At 31.9% G+C, this 20,730-nt stretch overlaps 1 protein-coding gene across 1 annotated transcript in view; it reads left to right on the forward strand.

The window, feature by feature from the left end:
- Positions 1-3,127: 3,127 nt before the first annotated feature.
- LOC127720643 (pre-mRNA 3' end processing protein WDR33-like) overlaps positions 3,128-20,730 on the forward strand; it is a 62,712-nt gene continuing 45,109 nt past the window's right edge. Inside the window, exons 1-7 of the mRNA XM_052227355.1 lie at positions 3,128-3,262; positions 6,824-7,143; positions 7,734-7,802; positions 13,051-13,155; positions 13,828-13,923; positions 15,651-15,802; positions 19,540-19,637. Of these exons, the coding sequence (XP_052083315.1) occupies positions 6,862-7,143; positions 7,734-7,802; positions 13,051-13,155; positions 13,828-13,923; positions 15,651-15,802; positions 19,540-19,637 (802 nt within the window). The 5' untranslated portion in view covers positions 3,128-3,262; positions 6,824-6,861. The remainder of the gene's footprint in view (positions 3,263-6,823; positions 7,144-7,733; positions 7,803-13,050; positions 13,156-13,827; positions 13,924-15,650; positions 15,803-19,539; positions 19,638-20,730) is intronic.

Raw genomic sequence — 20,730 nt, forward strand, 5'->3', positions numbered from 1 at the left:
ACAATTAGACCAAAAACAAAGAAAGTGTCAAGCTGCATTGACGTAAAAAATGGATATGTGTATTCACTCATCAACTAAAATGAAAAAAATAATATATAAACTGTTTTCGATTTACATAAATCTGGGTTAAGTTGTCCCTTAATTATCAGATCTTTTGGTTTCCGATGCTTTCAAACTACATATCATGTCATAATTAATTTGGCCAAGGATTTGTATAGTCCACTATACAAATCCTTGATTTGGCCTTTCACTTTTTCCAACTGATTTCGTTTTTGACGGAACCCCGTGTTTATCGCTCTAGCAATGTTCTCGTTATGGTACGCAAACACGCCCGTGCGTTCAATGGCCGCTTACTAAAATCACTAGCTGAGTCTTGTTATCATCATAACTTTCCCTCAGCTATCAAAAAGAAGCTGAAAACATGCTTCTATTCAATATTTTTACCGGACATTTACTTTCGTTTTAATTCATTGTATGTTATGATAAATCACGAGCAATTCGAAAAAATATGACAGCATGTCACACGCTAATTGGATAAACGCCGAGAAGATCGAAATGTTTTCATAAACACGTGTACCTTTTGAGCAACGGAAAATTCCAACAAGGACCCATTACAGCTACTTGATGCAGGGCTCTATTTTTAGAACGAAAGGACATTTCCAATTATAAATATTATAAAAATAGATTTACGCGACGACTGTAATCAAGTAAGGGTAAATAACGCAAACGATAGCGAATAAAAGCGTTAAGAACCCATGTTTTTGGCATATAATTGGGTTTTCCTTTGAATTAATTGGGTTATTGAACCCTGCAATGGGCAATTGTATTGGGTTTTTAATTATTTTTATTGCGTGATCACGCAAATACGCAGCTTATCTGGAGCTCTGATATCCTATCATATATTTTTTACAGAAGATATACCTATATATAACTATCATACTTACGCTATTTCATAGATAGATAAATAGTTTTGACAAATAACGAAGAATTTATAACAGTGGTTTTAATTGCATCTGTAAAAAAATCATCATCTGATTCAGTATAGTCACAATTAAGTTAAGATATTTGTGATTTAATCAGCAGCCTTATCAGATATTTTTCCTTAATTTTTCGACTTTAACATATATATCATGAAACTGAAAATATAGTGACCTATTCCAGCGACTCATCCCATACCACTCAGAAAGTGCCCCTCCTCCCTAATTCCCCCGCGCCCCCGGCCACACACGAGCTTATTACATATTGGTGCATGTTTTGTATACATTTTGACTATTGTTTAAAACGTTAATTTAGTGAAAATGTATACAAAATTTATACAAAACTTTTGTTTTAAGTTAGTTGGGTTTTTTTTTTGTGTGCTTCGTACCGGTCTATTGAGTGAAGCCATCAGTTACAACTGAATTTTTTACAATAGAAAAACAAAGGATATTTACAGTTTGTTTTAATGTTGTGCTGTTACGTACTCAAATCTCAGGTTATGGGGATTGAGCGCTCACAAACATATGTTTTACTCCGTCACATTCTTTATGTTACGCCTGCCCGAAGTGAGGAGTCTGTTAATAGTTTATGTATACAAATTAAATAACGACTGTTCCTTTTTGCTATGTATGTATAACATTTTCCTTCCGGCTAAAATGAATGACTAAAATATGGGTTACTATAGTATTTGACTTTAAATGTATTTTTTTATCCTTTTTATCTGTATGTATAGCATTGTATATATTATTTTAATTTTAAGAGGTTTGCAGTTCATCTATAGATAAACTATAACATGTATAAGCTATGTAAAAATAAGGAGATGTGGTATGATTGCCAATGAGACAACTATCCACCAAAGTTCAAATGAAGTGGATGTTAGCAATTATAGGCAACCGTAGTGTCTTTAACAATGAGAAAAACCCATACCCGGTATAGTCGGCTATAAAAGGCCCCGACATGAAAACATGAAACAATTCAATTGAGAAAACTAACTGTTTTTACTAATTGTAGTGCACCAAAACTGGATTTTACCTATAAATTTTTTTAAATTATCCATTCATAAAATGAAATTTAAATTAAATTGTATTCGTAAAAGGGTGTTCCTATAATAACCATGATAATAGGAGAAGCGGATACAGAAAGATCATGCGAATCACAAGTAACCGATATCTTGTACACCAACTAGCTCAAAACAATGATAAAAATATACAAACTGATCTAGTAATCATGGATTTTGACAAAGCATTTTAAAAAGTGCCACACATGCAAACGCTTACTTACAAATTATACTGAACACTACGGCATTTCACTGGATCAGACAGCACAATTAAGAGATTAAACCACTAGCTCCTCTCCAAAACGATTGTCATGATTACTTCAAGAAGTCATCGAACTTGAGCAGTTAAACAACGGGAGAATGACTGGCTCATGTCATTCCACCCGGACAAATGTAACTTCCTTATATATAGAGTCAAAACAAAGAAAAAACAAAAACATTTCTATTACAATATGGCATGGCCATATCCTACGGAACAAGTCCAATCAGCAAAATACTCTAGGCATTACACTTTCTTCAAATCTCAAATGGAACAAACATATACAACAATCAGCAGCAAAGGCAAATCAATCCTTATCATTTATCAGACGAAATCTAAAAAATAACTCGAAATTAGCTATAGTTCAAATTGAAGGAAAGAGCCCGCTTATCAAACTATAGTAAGACCAAAATTAGAATATTGCTACACAGTTTGGGATCCACACACTTCAGAGAATACATATAGACTGGAACAACACAGGCACTTGTCCTTGAAATTTGTTTTCCCTATATACCCTAATATAATTAAGGTATGTCAATCAATTAGAACTAGCTCTAGTACTGTACCAACTTGAGAAGTTGGAAAGAAGCACAAATTATTTAACGCTATTTTTAAAAAGGGCTCACCTAAACTAAATGTGAAAAAAAAAATAGTATAAAAAATGTAAAAATTAAAAGTTAAATAAAAATTCAAATTTAGTTGTTTAAATCAGAATATTGAAATCCGGTCAATTTAAAAGTCAACTGATCTGTTCATTAATTTTCACTTCGCAAAAAAATATTTGAAATTTCGAATGTAATTTTTATTTCAAGTTCTGCGCAGGCGTACGCACATTGGTCGCCATTTGTATGAAACGTGCAAAGGAAGACAACGATGTGATAGAAGATCTTTGTTGTTGTTTGACAATAAACATTTTGCCTGAATAAATAATAAAGCAAATCAAACACATACAATCTATTGGCACAACTGTAAGTCTGGTAGTAGCGCGTTGTTTAGGTTAAACGCACTTAAAAGTTCGTTTCAAAATAATCTCCCTTGCTACTAAATGTGAGCTTTTGAAAGCTCCCCCTTTTTAGATAGGCTGTTCAAAAAAAAAAAACTCTGAAAAATTGACATTATGTGAAACCAATTATTTTACGACGATATGACATGCGGGTTATAAGCTGCTAGAATAGGCACCAGCCATTCAATGATTCATCTTTTCTGGTGGAAACTTGACAAAAAGGGGGTATATATTTTATCTTAATTTTTTGAAAAAAAAATGTATCAGATGGGAAGTGAAAAAAATATTGTTACTATTTAGAATTAAGAAACAACGATTTCTTGACAAAAAAATTCGGAGTTTTTATTTTTTCTTTAAATTTTAAAATGTTTGTTTTGATACTGATGGTTTTCTTCAAATTTATTTGGCAATCATACCACATCTCTTTATTTTATATATTGGAAGGAGAAAAATAATTATGTTCCTTCAAAACATAAGTGATTTGTGCAGCAAATTTAGGCTTCGCCACATATCCTGAACCAGTCCATCAGATCAGCAATATATTTCAATAATTTAACTTTTTTTTTATTTTAATCAACAAAGCTTGGTGTATTAATCAGAATTCTATAATACACTTTATCGCTATTTGGAATTCTGTCCCGCTTGAACCGTTGACGTCATACAACAATCATTTTTCCATTGTGGTGTCAGATATTTTGTATTAAGACGTCAAATATTTATGGGAACCTTTGTGATGTCCAGTAATGGCGGACAAATAGCAATAAGATGTATTATTTAAGTGCACCATTTCATATTGTATGCCAATACACAGATTATGGCTATCAGTTATGAGTAGACCATGTATTTAAACTTTCTAATTGAGTGTTGCAGAATTTTTTTTTGACAGTAATGAGGTTAATTATTTGTTTAAAAATGTATCGGAACCTCTGAATTCAAATGAATTAGATTGGGAACAATAGATCAAATAGCATAAAACTAACCGCAAATCCATAGATATAGAAATAAGGAGATGTGGTATGATTGCCAAGGAGACAATCTACCCACCAAAGTTTAAATGACAAAGATATAAAGCAATGAGAAAAACCCATCGCTTTAGTCAGCTACAAAAGACCCTGAACAAAAATGTGAATTAAAACTAGAAAACTGTCAGCCTGAATGAAAAATGTAAAACAGTTCAAACAAGAAAACTGTTAGCCTAATTAATATCAATATAATTCGGTTCTATCGTACATGAGGTAGTTGGTGCAATAAAGGGGGGAGGGGGAGTGGTGATTTACCGTAGATTATATATAAACTACCTTACATTGCTTTAAAGATATCATTTGAACCAGTTATTATTGAGAAAGTCTGAAAGTATTTTTAACTTTACAGGAAATGATTATAGGGAATATTACAGGATTTGCCAAAAAATTCAGCGCAAACGACTACTTCATTTAACAATATTAGTCTACTCTTAAAAACAAACTTACAAACAACACATGAGTTAAGTAGCCTGACATAGTATAGGCACAATATATGGTGTGGGTTAAACCAGTTATACCTGTTCACAAACCTTCCCTATAAGCATATCTTTAATGTATGCTGTAAGATAGAATTTCACAATAAAAAATCTACATACTGCAGCTAGCTTAAATGTGTTTGTTTGCCAGAAAAATGTTATAAAAAATTGTACAAGTCATGTCAAGTGTCTGAGGCATGTAAAATGTATTTAAGTATTGTTTATACCATCACCTGCATAAATCTAAGAGTGTGGATTGCAATTCAATTTATTATACTTTAGGTTAAAATGCCAGATTTTGATTGGTTAATACAAGGGAGATAATTTACTCTATCCCATTGCAAAAACTTTATTAATACAGTCAGGGGTACTACTTGTACAAGTAATTTTTATTTACTTGAAGAAGTAAATATTAATATACTTGTAGCAGTAAATTTGTAAGATACTTATACTTGTGTATTTTATTTACTTGTATAGGTAAATTATTTTATTGGCTTAGTTATGTCCCTTAGACATTCAGATATTTTACTTCCATGTATATAAGTAAAAAAAGTCATACTATCTTCTTTTCTTGAATTTCTCAGGACTTCTTTGCTCTAATAGAATTTTTAATTGTCTGTCCTTTGCAGTTGTCTTTACTTATCATTTAAGTGTAATTTCATGGACAATGAAAATCTCATTTGTCTGTTATCTTCAGAACACTGCTCATTTACAAGCCCCCAAGGGGCAATTTTTGAAGGCCTTGCACAATTACTTGAGATATTTGCGCAATTAGTTTCTCTGCTGAATTAATGAGATGGAACATTGAACTCTAATAAAAAATTATGAGCTAACATGAGAAAAATTGTTAAAGGCATGTTTTTACATCTCAAAACTTGAGAATTTTCGGGATTGTAAAAAAAAATTATACAAGTAAATTTTTAAGAAAATTAAGGGGAGATTATTCAAACATTATAAGGAAAAATGAACAAAACAAAATTTACTTATATAAGAATATTAATATTTTCTTCTTCAAGTAAATAAGGATTACTTGTACAAGTAGTACCTCTGACTGTATTACCCTTCACAGAGACGCTTGATCACTTGTGCGCTTTATTAAATATGGATGGTTGCTATATACAAGACGTCATAGTTTATTACTTTGAATTTGAAATTTAAAATTTGATAGACAGCAATAACAGAACATTCAGTATAATAAATTAAATAACATGTACACATATCTGAGAGGATGATTGAGCAGATTGTTATCCCTTGAAAAGATATTAACCTTGGCTTTCTCAGAGTAACAATCTGCTTAGTCCCCCTCTCAGTTATGTGTTATTAATAGTGTTTCAGTTAATCTTAGCACTAATATTAGGGTGTGTTTGAGTAGTCATTCACATACATGTACAGACATTTTATAATTATCTGTAAATGAACTTTCAAAGATCATAATTTCATCTGTTTGTTTTTGGAGAAAAAAATGTTTAAACATTCACCAATCACAAATTGAAAAAATAATGTGACATTTCAGGAAATACAAAATATAAAAAAAAAAAATCTGCAGGTCTTTTAACCAAAATCATACCAGACAAACATGACAAAATGCTTAATTGTCCTAAACATTTCTTTAGAACTTCAATCAATTTTGTTTTTGGTTTATGTCCAGCCGGCAATATTTTGTTGGCGTTTGCGGCAGCATTAACATTTTAGGTTCAGTCTGTGGTTGATTTTTTTAATGATTAATAACTTTGTCAAACCTTGTGGAATTTTACGAATTTGGACAGAAGCTTTTTTATGGTCAAAAGACAGTATTCAGAGCAGAGTTTGGAAAATATTTTTTTGTTCTTTCTATATAAATGATATATTACTGACTTTTTCCAGTTAACATTTAGTTGTAAAAAAGATTCTGAATTTTACTGATAAATGGACTTCACAATTGATCTTAAATATAAATTAATATTATACATATTGACAATTATTGAATATGATAGGATACATTGATAATTAAGAAAATTATGATAGTAAAACTATTCATATAAATTTCAGATCCAACAATGACTTAGAGGGCTTTACAATCAACAGCTATGATGGATGGTGGTGTTGCCACAATGCCCATGGGAAGGCCATTCCCGCCAGGAAATTTCCAGTATATGCCTCCCAAGCCAAATCATCAACAACTACAGAAGCCACCTAGTTACCAACAGCCACAACAGAATGCCACCCAGCAACCACCAAGTGGTGTGGATCCAAGCAAAGACCCAAATCAGGCAGCCGGTCAGGTGGTTATGTTTGATGGTAAACGGATGAGAAAAGCTGTACATAGGAAAACAGTTGATTATAATTCTGCAGTGATTAAATATATAGAGGTATTATATTACTAATGCTATATCTAAGATTTATATAAAAATAAGGTTATGTGGTATGATTGCCAATGAGAACTTTCCACCATAGACCAAATGATGTAAAAGTTAGCAACTATAGGTCATCATATGGCCTTCAAATATGAGCAAAACCCATATGGCAAAGTGAGCTATTAAAGACCCAGACATAACAAATGTAAAACAATTTAAAACAGAAAACTAACAACACATTATCATGGAAAAAAAATAGCATCATTAAGGTAAAAATTATGTTTTACATGTACAGAACACACAAGATGATTTAGTTAATCGCTGAGTAGGTAAACAGTGATTGCTAGTGATAGAATAAATAGAGAAAACATTTTTGTACATCTGAATGTGTAAAAAGATACATCTGAATGTTTTTTAGGGCTCCCTAAGGAAATAAAAAAATGTGAAATATAAATTTTAATTGTTTATTTCTTTTAGCTGCGATCATGGCAGATGGATAATTATCTAAACCCACCAACAATTCAGTTTTTATTTAACCTTTTGACCTTCAATTATGCCTGTACAATTATGTAGAAAAGCTCTAATGTATAAATACTGTATTGCAGAATCGATGTTGGCAGAGAGATTATAGAGATGTGAGAGCTGTCATGCCAGATTCTTTGTACCAGATAGATGTAAGTGTAGTCTTTATTGCAACAGACATTAGAGAGTTGATACCAGTATAATAAAATTGAGAATGGAAATGGGGAATGTGTCAAAGAGACAACAACCCGACCATAGAACAGACAACAGCAGAAGGTCACCAACAGGTCTTCAATGCAGCGAGAAATTCCCGCACCCTGAGGCGTCCTTCAGCTGGCCCCTAAACAAATATATATACTAGTTCAGTGATAATGAACGCCATACTAAACTCCAAATTGTACACAAGAAACTAAAATTAAAAATAATACAAGACTAACAAAGGCTAGAGGCTCCTGACTTGGGACAGGCGCAAAAATGCGGCGGGGTTAAACATGTTTATGAGATCTCAACCCTCCCCCTATACCTCTAGCCAATGTAGAAAGGTAAACGCATAACAATACACACATTAAAATTCAGTTCAAGAGAAATCCGAGTCTGATGTCAGAAGATGTAACCAAAGAAAATAAACAAAATGACAATAATACATAAATAACGACAGACTACTAGCAGTTAACCGACATGCCAGCTCCAGACTTCAATTAAACTGATTGAAAGATTATGTCTTCATCATTTGAATATCAGGCACAATCCTTCCCGTTAGGGGTTTAATATCATACCATCATAACATATATGAGAAGAACATAACCTGTGTCATGCCAACAACTGGTTTTTAAATAAATGTGTTTAGTGCCGATGCAAAGACCCTATAAGTGAATCAATATTAACGCCAAAATATGCAATCTTTAATGACCTGACAACAGTATCGTAACTATATCCCTTCTTAATAAGTCTATTTAAAGGTTTTGTTAGCTTCAGAGGTGAATACTGACATTTTTGTGCTTTATAAAGAATATTTCCATAAAAAATTGGATGTGAAATACCGAACGTATAAGAAGTCTGCATGTTGAGCTATATTTACGAATGATGTCCTTATACCGATGATAAAATTTAGTAAATGTTTTGACTAGTTTGTGATATCGAAAACCCTGGTGTAATAATTTTTCAGTAATACATAAATTTCTCTCGTTATAATCTAAAACATTGTTACATACAAGAGCGAATCGTACAAGTTGAGATATATAAACACCGTAAGATGGTGACAAGGGAACGTCACCATCTAAAAATGGATAATTAACGATAGGAAATGAAAAATCATCTCTTTTATCATATATTTTAGTATTAAGCTTTCCGTTAATGATATAGATATATCAAGATCGAGGAAAGGGCAGTGGTCATTGTTAGTATTAGCTTTATTTAAAGTAAGTTCAACAGGATAAATTTCTTTAGTATACATACTGAAGTCGTCATTATTGAGAGCCAAAATATCATCCAAATATCTAAAAGTATTATTAAATTTGTGTATCAGATGTTGTTTCGATGGGTCTTTGCTGATTTTTGTCATAAATTGTAACTATTCATTTGGTTAGGACTATTCCATAAAATAACATACATGGGACTCAGGGGTGGCATCATGAAATATCAACTATGAGCGGGTGTCAAATACTTTTTTGGACAGTAAAAATGTAGCATCTATAGGCAGTTACCCCATTTTCAATGTGCCTTGCCTTGGTACCTATGTTTAAAGGGAACAGCCCTTAGATTAAATCTTCTGATTTTTTTCTAATCAAAATACAAACTACATTTGTAACTGTAGTTACACATATTTGAACTGATATATTTAAGGGCTGAACTCATAAGATATAAGAAAATTTTGCTAGATATAAATTGATATTTCAGGACATATTTTACTATTGGATTCCTATCTTTAATGTTGAAAAGATGTTTGTTAAAAAATACTTTCCAAGTTCAAAGTTTGTTATGGTTTTGTCCATTTAGGTTGTACTTGAATAAACAAATCCAATCATGCCATTGTAGAAGAGGTTCTATTAACGAAAAAACTTGATGTGATTTCATTTTTCTCAAGCCTGCTAAATTTATTTAGTGAAAGCGAGACATAGAGATCATAGATTCCGTTGTCGGTAGTGTCAAACATTTAGGCTCAGTCTGTGGTTGAAAGTTTTTTAAGATATCAATAATTTTGTCAAACCTTCATTGAATTTTATGAAATTTGGACAGAAGCTTGTTTATGACCAAAATACAGTATTAGAGCAAAATTTTGAAAATATTTATTTTCATTTTACCCTATTTTGCTGATAAATGAACTTAATTTATTTCACAGTTAACAAGAAGATACAGTCTGGGGTTAAAGTTTGTTACATTTCAAATACTTTGTCAAACCTTCATAGAATTTTTTGAAACTTTAGCAGAAGCTTTTTAATGATTTAGAGATAATGCCTGATGCAGAGTTTTGAAAATATATTTTCATTTTTAGTATTTTTCTGATAGATGGACTAATTAGTTTTTTACAGTTAACATTTACAGACAGTCTGGGATTAAATTTGTTTTACATGATAAGTTTGTAAATCTTCATGGATTGTTATGAAACTTGGACAGAAGCAAGAAATAGAATCTAAAAAATAAGTTTTATTTTTTTTTTAAGTTCTGTATTTTTCTGATAAATGGACTCACTTTTTACGTCAACATAACACTTTTACACTGACAGCAGCAATCGTAGGCGAGACACAGGGTTCCGTGGAACCCCTTACAATTTTTTATACGACCGCAAAAAAATTTTGTGGTTGTATATTGCTATGAAGTTGTCGTCATTGTCGTCGTGGCGTCCGAAGACACATTGGTTTTCGCACTCTAACTTTAGTTTAAGTGAATGGATCTCTATGAAATTTTACCACAAGGTTCAATACCACAAAAGGAAGGTTGGGATTGATTTTGGGGGTTATGGTACCAACAGTAAAGGAATTAGGGGCCAACAAGGGGCCAAAAATAAGCATTTTTGTAACTTCCAGACATAACTTGTGTGTTAGTGTATGGATCTCTCTGACATTGTACCACAAGGTTCCATATCACAAAAGGAATGCTGGGATTGATTTTGGGGGTAATTGCCTCAAAATTTTAGGAATTAGGGGCCAAAAAAGGGGCAAAAAACAAGCATTTTTCTAGTTTCATGACAATAACTTGTGTGTAAGTGTATGGATCTTTCTGAAATTGTACTACAGGGTTCCATATCATAAAGGGAAAGCTGGAATTGAGTTTGGGGGTAATTGCCGAAACGTTTAGGAATTGGGGGCCAAAAATAAGCATTTTTCTAGTTTCCAGACAATAACTTGTGTTCAAGTGTATGGATCTCTCTGAAATTGTACTGCAAGGTACCATACCACAAAGGGAAGGCTGGGATTGATGATGGGGGTAATTGCCTCAATATTTTAGGAATTAGGGGCCAAAAAAGGGGCAAAAAACAAGCATTTTTCTAGTTTCAGGACAATAACTTGTGTGTAAGTGTATGGATCTTTCTGAAATTGTACTACAAGGTTCATTATCACAAAGGGAAAGCTGGGTTTGAGTTTGGGGGTAATTGCCCTAAACGTTTAGGAATTTGGGGCCAAAAAGGGGCCAAAAAACACATTTTATAGTTTCCAGACAATAACTTGTGTTCAAGTGTATGGATCTCTCTGAAATTGTACTGCAAGGTACCATACCACAAAGGGAAGATGAGGATTAAGTTTGGGGGTGATGAATCATAAGGGGGTTCAAAAAATTTTGGGGGGGGATTTTTTTTTTTTTCCTTTTTTTTTTCTTTTAAAATTTTCCATTTTAAGTTGGTTATTTCTGATTTATATTTAAAAGCAAATAATAATGATATGGTAGGAGATACACACCAATTGCAAACAGGATGTGTAAATTATTATATAATAAGTATTGTGCAATAGCAAGAAATTTTCAATTGCACAGTATTGCACAATAGCAAGAAATCTTCAATTGCACAGTATTGCGCAATAGCAAGAAATCTTCAATTGCACAGTATTGCGCAATAGCAAGAAATATCCAATAGCACAATATTGCGCAATAGCAAGAAATTGTCAATTGTACAGTATTGGGCAATAGCAAGAAATATTTAATTGCACAGTATTGTGCAAAAGAAGATACTTCGTATATATAAATTGCTTATTTCTTGACCAATTTCAATGGGGTTTTATTCTTGTATTCTTGGGTTTCTTTAATATGCTGAATCTAACCGTGTAGTTAGTTTTTGGATTTTGGGCCCCGTTTTTAAATTGGTCCACATTGAGGTCCAAAGGGTCCAAAATTAAACTTTGTTTGATTTCATCAAAAATTGAATTATTGGGGTTCTTTGATATGCCGAATCTAACCGTGTATTTAGATTCTTAATTTTTGGTTCCGTTTTCAAATTGGTCTACATTAAGGTCCAAAGGGTCCAAAATTAAACTTAGTTTGATTTAAACAAAAATTGAATTCTTAGGGTTCTTTGATATGCTGAATCTAATCATGTATTTAGATTTTTGATTATGAGCCCAGTTTTCAAGTTGGTCCAAATCGGGATCCAAAATTAAACTTTGTTTGATTTCAACAAAAATTGAATATATGGGGTTCTTTGATATGCTGAATCTAACCATGTATTTAGATTTTTGATTTTTGGGCCCCGTTATCAACTTTGTCCACATTGAGGTCAAAAGGGTCCAAAATTAAACTTTGTTTGATTTCATCAAAAATTGAATTCTTGGGGTTCTTTGATATGCTGAATCTAACCATGTATTTAGATTTTGGATATTGGACCATAATAGGTGAATGTCCAATTTAAAATTTTTAAGTTCTTAGACCATATTCATTCTGTGTCAGAAACCTATGCTGTGTCAAATATTTAATCACAATCCAAATGCAAAGCTGTATCAAGCTTGAATGTTGTGTCCATACTTGCCCTAACTGTTCAGGGTTCGACCTCTGCGGTCGTATCAAGCTGCGCCCTGCGGAGCATTTTATTTTATATTTGAATCCTGGTTACACACACTGTGGTCTAGTAAAATATTGAATATTTGCTGGCCAGAATGACCACTGAAAGTCTGAGACATGATGAATTACCGGCAAAAAGTTTTAAATTAGAAGATTCGAAAGATATATGTAAGGGCTCTTCCAGGAAAATCTTAGATATATGGGTAATTTTGGCATAAAGTATATATGGAAAAAATCAATTGGTGGTGGGACTTAAAAAAACATATTGAACAATGTACCTTTTTCCTAAACAAATAAGAACATTTAAAAAGACATATTTTCACATTGTTAGGGCAGAAATATGTATGTTATTTAATTTTCCAGATCATTGGACACACTTTAATTTGTCGTGACCATAACAATGTTTTCACATTTCAGCTGACTCCACCATTGAGTATGAAAACTAATCCAATGAACTGTGTGACGACAAAGTTTATAAGAACATCAACAAATAAATTCAGATGTCCAATTTTCTGTCTTGCTGTAAGTATATATTTATATTCCTTCTGGATGACTTATGGACCATGGTGAGCTCGAGTGAGTGGTCTTTAGAAGTATAAAAAAAATGAGATGTGGTATGATTGTCAATGAAATAATTATCCACAAGAGTTTCAAATGATGAAGATAAAAGTAATTATAGGTCGCCATTTTATCTTTAAAAATGAGAACAAATCCTAAAACCAGAGGTCTTTAAAACAAATTAGAACGAAGCAATTTACGAAAAATAAAAATGACAGAAATGAGCTATCAACATACAACCACTGAAATACAGGCTCCTGACTTTGGACAAAATAATGAGTTTTCTCTCGTTTGAATTGTTTCATGTCAGGGACTTTTATAGTTGACTATACAGTACTATTTTTGCTCATTGTTGAAGGCAGTATGGTGGCGTATAATTGCTTACTACCACTTCATTTTTAACTCTGGTGATTAGTCCTCATTGGCAATCATACCACATCTAATTTTTTTATATCTTGTCACTTTTTTTTCTCATGTACAGTATTATCTCTGTTTTTTTCCTGTATATATTATGAAATGCAAAGTGAAAAAGATCAATGATTAGTGATGAGGGAAAATGTTAGAAATTAGAATTTCAAAAATGATGGATCAAGATCATCTTATTCATTGTTAATGATCTTATTATTCTAATTTCAGTGGACACCAGAAGGAAGAAGACTTGTAACTGGGGCATCCAGTGGGGAATTCACTTTATGGAATGGTTTAACTTTCAACTTTGAAACTATTTTGCAAGTAAGTCTCGTCAGTTGTATAAAGTCCTTGTTATCTTAACACTATTTATTGAATCTTTTTTTTTGCATAACAGGACCATGTTTACTGTAAAGAAATATTTGTTTGCGAAGGAAACATTTTGGCTTATTATGCTTTTAAGATAAAACCCCTTGTGTACCAATGTCTGAGAAAATTATGCAATTTTACAAAAGTATGTAGTTAACAAAAAGACATTAATATATTCAATAAAGTAAACCTATTCTTAAGTTTTTTATAAGTAACTGTATGTAAATGATTAAATCAATGCAATGGAGACATTTTTCAAGGAACTTTGCTGTCAATATAAACAAAGAACACAATAATGTTATGAACAAGTTTTAATGTGGATTCTATTTGACATATTTAGATTTTTCAATGACTTGTCACTGAAATACTAAGACAATTTATACACATTTTCTTACAATTGTTCCCTTTGTAATAGTTTTGCAAAATAATTCCATAATAAAAAAATCATACAAATGTTATATGAATTACACAAAAAAATTGTTACCTAGAACTGTAGAAGTTGCTTTTGACTTGAAAAATTGTTTTAAAAAAAATCATTAAAAATGCAAAGTTAGTATTTGTCATAGTTTCATACTTGTCTCCCTTTTCTTCATTCTTCATATACCTTACAGAATTTAGGCTATTTCAGTATGCATAAGTTGTTACAGTGTTCTCATTTTGAAATAAAGCCATTGGATTTGAAAAAGTAGTATATTTAAAATACTATAGGGTTATTACACATTATTGAGAAATATTTTTCTTTAAGATAGCTGGCCATGGGTTGTATAAATGTTCCGTGATAGATTTTTCTTAAACTTCTGTAAAAGACTTCTAGGTCAATGTTCTTTGAAATTTCAATATATAAACTGAGGGTCACAGCCCTTGTTTTTCCGTTTAAAGATATTACAGTTATTTAAAAAGGGTTTATATAGGGGAAACTTAATTTTTCCTTATTGAGGAAACATTAAACAATAGAATTGGTTACTAAAATTCAATGAGAGAATTGCTTTTAATTAATACTTCAGAATTACCAAATATAAATAGGGCTCATTGGCCTTATTTTCCTGAAAAATCCCCATAACACAAATTGTCTTATCAATTATCTGCCCTTGATTTAAAAAGGATTTTTCTAAAAATTTTAATTCAACTAACATACTTAATTTTTTGATAGTTTTATATGTTTCTGTTGTATATTGAATAAAATTGGGTAGAATATCTTTAAACTGAACAATATTTGTGCAACATGCCCAGAAGGGATGCATAGAAAAAATACCCCATCTATCTTAATATCAGAATATAAAAATGCCTGTACATAGTAAGGAAACTAAGTCGGATTCTGGCATCTCTCGTGGCTTGCATTCAAATATCGTTTTACTCAGAACCTCTCTAATTTGTACCAAACTTTCAGGAGAAAGTATTGAATGCAATATCGATCAAGATGCAAATTTCTAACTCATCGAAAATTTTCTTTTGTAATGCATATTTATAAAGGAAGACCAGTAAAAATATCTGCAAATGCTGCATATTTTTTTTTACAAAAAAATCCATATGAAAGATTTGACACCATATTTTAAACTCTATTATAAAATAGATTTAGTTAGCACTATGGTAAAATATATAACTTAGCACCATGATAACATGGAGCTTTATAGCTGAATTGTAATGGAATTGTAATGGAAAGGAAATATAATTCTTTTTTTCAGGCCCATGATACATCAGTTCGAGCAATGGTCTGGAGTAACAATGATTCTTGGATGATAACTGGAGATCATTCAGGATTTATCAAGTATTGGCAGTCCAATATGAACAATGTAAAGATGTTTCAAGGACATAAGGAGCCCGTTCGTGGGATCAGGTGGGATTCTGGACGTAAAGTAACCATGGCAACCATCCTCTTGATTAGGATTGAAGCCATTATTGTTTCTACGTTATATTATTACAGAATGTCCGCAGACATGTTGATTTACTGTACTCTTGCATATGAGTTTCAAATAAAATCTGATATTTTACGAGAAAATCGGCCAAAAATACAAGAAATATTCTATGGGGAGGCAGTGACATAGAATTTTTTAAATCTTTGGCAAGTTTGGAAATCTGTTTCTATTTGATAAAACATTTACCAGTGTTAACTCTGGATACAAGTATAACAATTGGGAGAAATCTCATATGCAAGAGTTCAGTTGTTCAGTTTAAATATGAATATGTGAACATTGACAAATGGTTGATAGTTTGTCAGATCAGAAATGCACAAAATAAAGGCGCAAGCCCTTGACAAGGAGGTACAATAGTTTGATAATAAAGGCAGAAGCCCAAGTATTTATAGACAATCTTGTATGTAGGGACTAAATAAAGGCATTGCCCACGTTTCTTCAGTTTTTTGCATGTTTGTACATGTAATGATAAAATAAAGGCATATTGCCCAGTTTGCCCAGAAAAATAAAGGCATATTGCCCTGTTTGCCCAGAGAAAAATAAAGGCTTTAAGCCCATCTCCCCTGTTTATTTAGATTATGTAATGGTAGAATTGTATAAAAAATAAAGGCATATAGCCCATTGAATTATCATTTAAGTATATTTTGTAAAATTTGAAAATGTGTATTAACAAAAATTTTGTTAAATTGTGATTCTGTATTTGATTTGGCTTATTTAATAAAAATTTGAAAATCACAAAACTTTTTTTGTTCCTCAAAATCCGGATAGATCCCATGCTTTATCATACATCAAAATTATGAAGGGTTAGAAAAAATTGCAAAAATGCCTTTCTGCGGGAGTATAATAACTGATCTGACTGACATGAAAGAGATCCATTGTTTTAGGTTTAGATGAAGAAGAGATTTGGTGCAGCTCTCATATACATGTATTTATTATGATTTGTAGGTGTATCATTAAAAAAAAATACAAATATAAAATGTTTCAGAGAGAGACCAGGCCAGTAGCAGAAAACAAACAAAAATAATAAAACAACACACCTTCAAACGCACCCATATTCACCAGGGAGAATTAACAATATTTGTCCAGATATTTTGATTAATTAATTTAATGAATTAAGAATGGGTTTTGAAAAGTATTTCATTAGTGACATAATGTATTCTTGAAGTTTTTACACATCTCGTGTTTCTATATTTCAAGTATAAGATTGCTCTTGTGGCCATGATGGTTGTGTACAAATAAAAAAAATGCACTTTCACATTTCAAAACAAAGATTTAAAACTATTATCATTTGAAAGACATGCATCCAGATGAATTCATAAACCAGTGTACAATTGCATAGGCTTAAATTATATGAGTGCCATGTGAAATGACAACATTGTCCTTATAAGTGTGACATCAGGGTTTTGATACATATATGTTAGATTCACAACACATACATGATAAAACTAGTTTTCTTGAACACTTGAGAAACTTAATAAGTTGGCTCGGAAAGTTTTTGTATGTGAGATATCCAGGACACCAGTGCTAGCCTACAAGGACTACATTAAATTTAAATGTAGGCATCATTTCAATACAAAAAATGTTATGAAAAAAATCGATGGTAAATGATGAATTATAAACTGATGATAATTTTTAGTCGTAGGAATCTTCGTGCACAGAGTTGGTCTTAATAACTGAACCGGTTTCTTTGTGCAGTACATAAATATTACTTTCCTTATGTTTGTTTAAACAGCTACCATTTATCAGTTCACTGTACTGCCTTCAACATAGTAAACAAGTTATAATGGTTCTAATTAAGAGACTGTTACTCTATAGAATGTTGGTAACTCGACACAATTTTGTAGTTTACATCATATAGTTTCTTTCTTTGATCATCCATTCAATGCTCGGTTGGCAGAATTTAATAGCAAAACACACTAAAACCTAAATGGTATAGTTACAGATAATTTTTCTTTTATAAGAGAAAAAGAATAACTTGTAAATGTACACGAGACCAACAATGCTATGATCAACTGATTGCTGCTTTTATTGGTGTTCCTCATTTGTAGCTCTAAGAATATTGGATTTTGAATACAGTTTAGTTACCTAAATGTGCTGTGCTCACACTTGTGTACCTGAAATTGTGTGGGATCTGTCTGTTAGTGTAATCCACCAGGGAATAAGAAATTAAAATCAATTTAGTAAACAGACAGATATAGTCTTTTTGACTATGAATATTTAGGTGTATTCAGTCATTTTATTTGACTACCAAATGACGAACAGCAATCAAAGCACTATGCTTTTGATATGTTAACATTTTTATTACCAGTGTCACTTGGGATTTTTGCCTTCTGGTCATCAAACTGTTTTTGACAGTACACCATTTTGAGATTTGCATCTTCGGTATCATGCATTGTTAAAGGAATTTTGTTTATTTGGATTAGTTAAGAGACAAGCTTACAAAAAATCACAATGTGCATTCAACATGTGATCTGAAAAATATTGGACTGGTCTTGGTTTATATTTATCTACATTTGAAGAAAAAAATAGTCAGTCTGGTGGAGTCAAGTCTTATTACAAAGAATCTCGAGCCATCGCTGTAACATTCTGTATACTGTGTTTTTATTTACTTGTATTTTCATGGATACTTGATTTCATGGTTTCATTAATTCTTCATTAAAAGCCTATTGAAAATTTCTTTTGTTTAGGGAGCAACCAATTAACTTCAAGGGGGGGGTTATGGTTTTTTGTCCGAGTAGGATTTCTTTTTTTTTTTTTAGTTTTTCGATGCTATCAATCAAATTATTTTTTTTCAAAATTTAACACTATAAGGTATGTGGAAAATCTGGATTAAGAAAAAATTTTTTTTTCATCTTGACCACAATATTTTTTTTCATCAAATTGGGGATCAGAATTTTTTTTCAGGAAAAAACCATAACCCCCCCTTGAAGTTAAATGGTCATTCCCTTAAATTTGTGATAATCTTCAAACATCAATCCATGAAATAAAGTATCCCATGAATAATGATAAATCCACAGTTCTTTAGTTGATTTAAAAGATGGCATAAACTTGAAGAAAATGGAATCCCATGTAAAACTTTCTTTGTTACACACAGTACATACCCGGTACTTAAAAAAAAACACCACCTAGTCGTGAAAACAGAATAGAAATTAATTAAAACGGAAGGGAAAACTAGCATTCAAAACGTATCAAACTAACAGTACATGCAATAAACCATGAACAGAAATCGTTCCAACAAATATTCATTACACATGAAATTAACAAAATGTATTTTCTCAGCTGATTACAAGAAATGTATGACAATAGCTGGGAGTAAAGAAAAATAAAAAAGGGAATAGATAGAATAGAAGAATTATTGTTGTTAAAACTATCTTTATTTTAATCTTGCTTTTCTTATGTTCTCCTGTCAATGAAATTCTTGTGAATGGTGCAGGCAAATTTTAAGGATAGGTGTTGCTTCTGTGTGGTCTATTTATATCTGATATTGCTTTCATAAAATGAATGCCAAATTTTCATAAAATGGTTAGCAGTTGCCATAAGATAATTTCATTACTTCTTTTTCTTTGGTTATTGATGATGAATTTGTCATAAAATTTCTACCATGGATGAATCTGAAACAATAATATAACCATGCACATTGTTTTTTCCTCTTCCCCTACAGTTTTTCTCCATCTGACAATAAATTTACGACTTGTTCTGATGATGGTACTGTACGAATCTGGGATTTCCAGAAATGCCAAGAAGAGAAGATTTTAAGAGGTATGTATTTCGTTTCAAAACTTCTGGTCCTGTTCAAAAAGCGTAAGGACCATACCAAGCTTTGATCTATAGAATGTTTTTATGCCCCTTGGGCATTAAGTTTTACACTTGTCTGTCCGTATGTTGGTTCCAAAATTAGTTTCCATTCTCTAACTTTAGTTTGCCTCAACCAAATGTTACAAAACTTTTTCACAATGCTTATTACCACCAAAGAAATCAAATTGAAATTTGGGTGGTGTCACCTTCATTGTTCTTGAGCTGTGTCCCTTTGAAAAATTGCAAAATTTCCCGTATATTTTATACCCCCGCTTTAAACCGCTTTAAAAAGGGGGGGGGGGGGGGGGGGTATGCTGTTTTACCTCTGTCTGTCCTTCCGTCAGTCCGTCCGTCCCATGAATATTTTTGTCTCATTTTTCTCAGGAACTACTTGACAAGGATTTCTGAAATTTGGTTTCAGGGTTTATATAAGCAAGTTACACCGTGTGATGCGTTTTCAGATTCATCACTCAACAACTTCCTGTTTACCGAACACTTGTATTATTTTACACGATAGCCAAGTTGAAAATTTTCGTCACATTTTTCTCAGGAACTACTTGACAAGGATTTCTGAAATTTGGTTTCAGGGTTTATATAAGTAAGTTACACTGTGTGATGCGTTCACTCAACAACTTCCTGTTTACCGAAATATTTAGGCGGGGTATCATCAGTGAGCAGTTACTCATAGTTTTACTTGTTTCAAATTGGGGCATCTGTGTCCCATGCATGGCCACATTCTTCAGTTATTTATCCTATTTCAATGTATCTCCAATTAAGTGAAAAAGATATTTTGATGCTAGCATCCAAATTAACTGTTTGACTTAGTTGTCATAAAAAGTTCAAATGTTATGCCCTGCCCATCGTAGTAGGATCTAGGGGCCATTATGTTTTCTGGTGCATGTCTTTTCTAAATCACTTTAAATACAATAAAATTTTTAGGTAAGGTAGCTAACAATGAGTGGTGGTCACATCAACTTGTAATTTTAATAGTATTATATGTTCTTTGTAATGTGAACTTATAAAAATACATGCCAAATTAGGGTTTTGAACTTTTGAC

The sequence above is a fragment of the Mytilus californianus genome, unplaced genomic scaffold, assembly GCF_021869535.1.
Source record: "Mytilus californianus isolate M0D057914Y unplaced genomic scaffold, xbMytCali1.0.p SCAF_11, whole genome shotgun sequence".
NCBI classification, from domain to species: domain Eukaryota; kingdom Metazoa; phylum Mollusca; class Bivalvia; order Mytilida; family Mytilidae; genus Mytilus; species Mytilus californianus.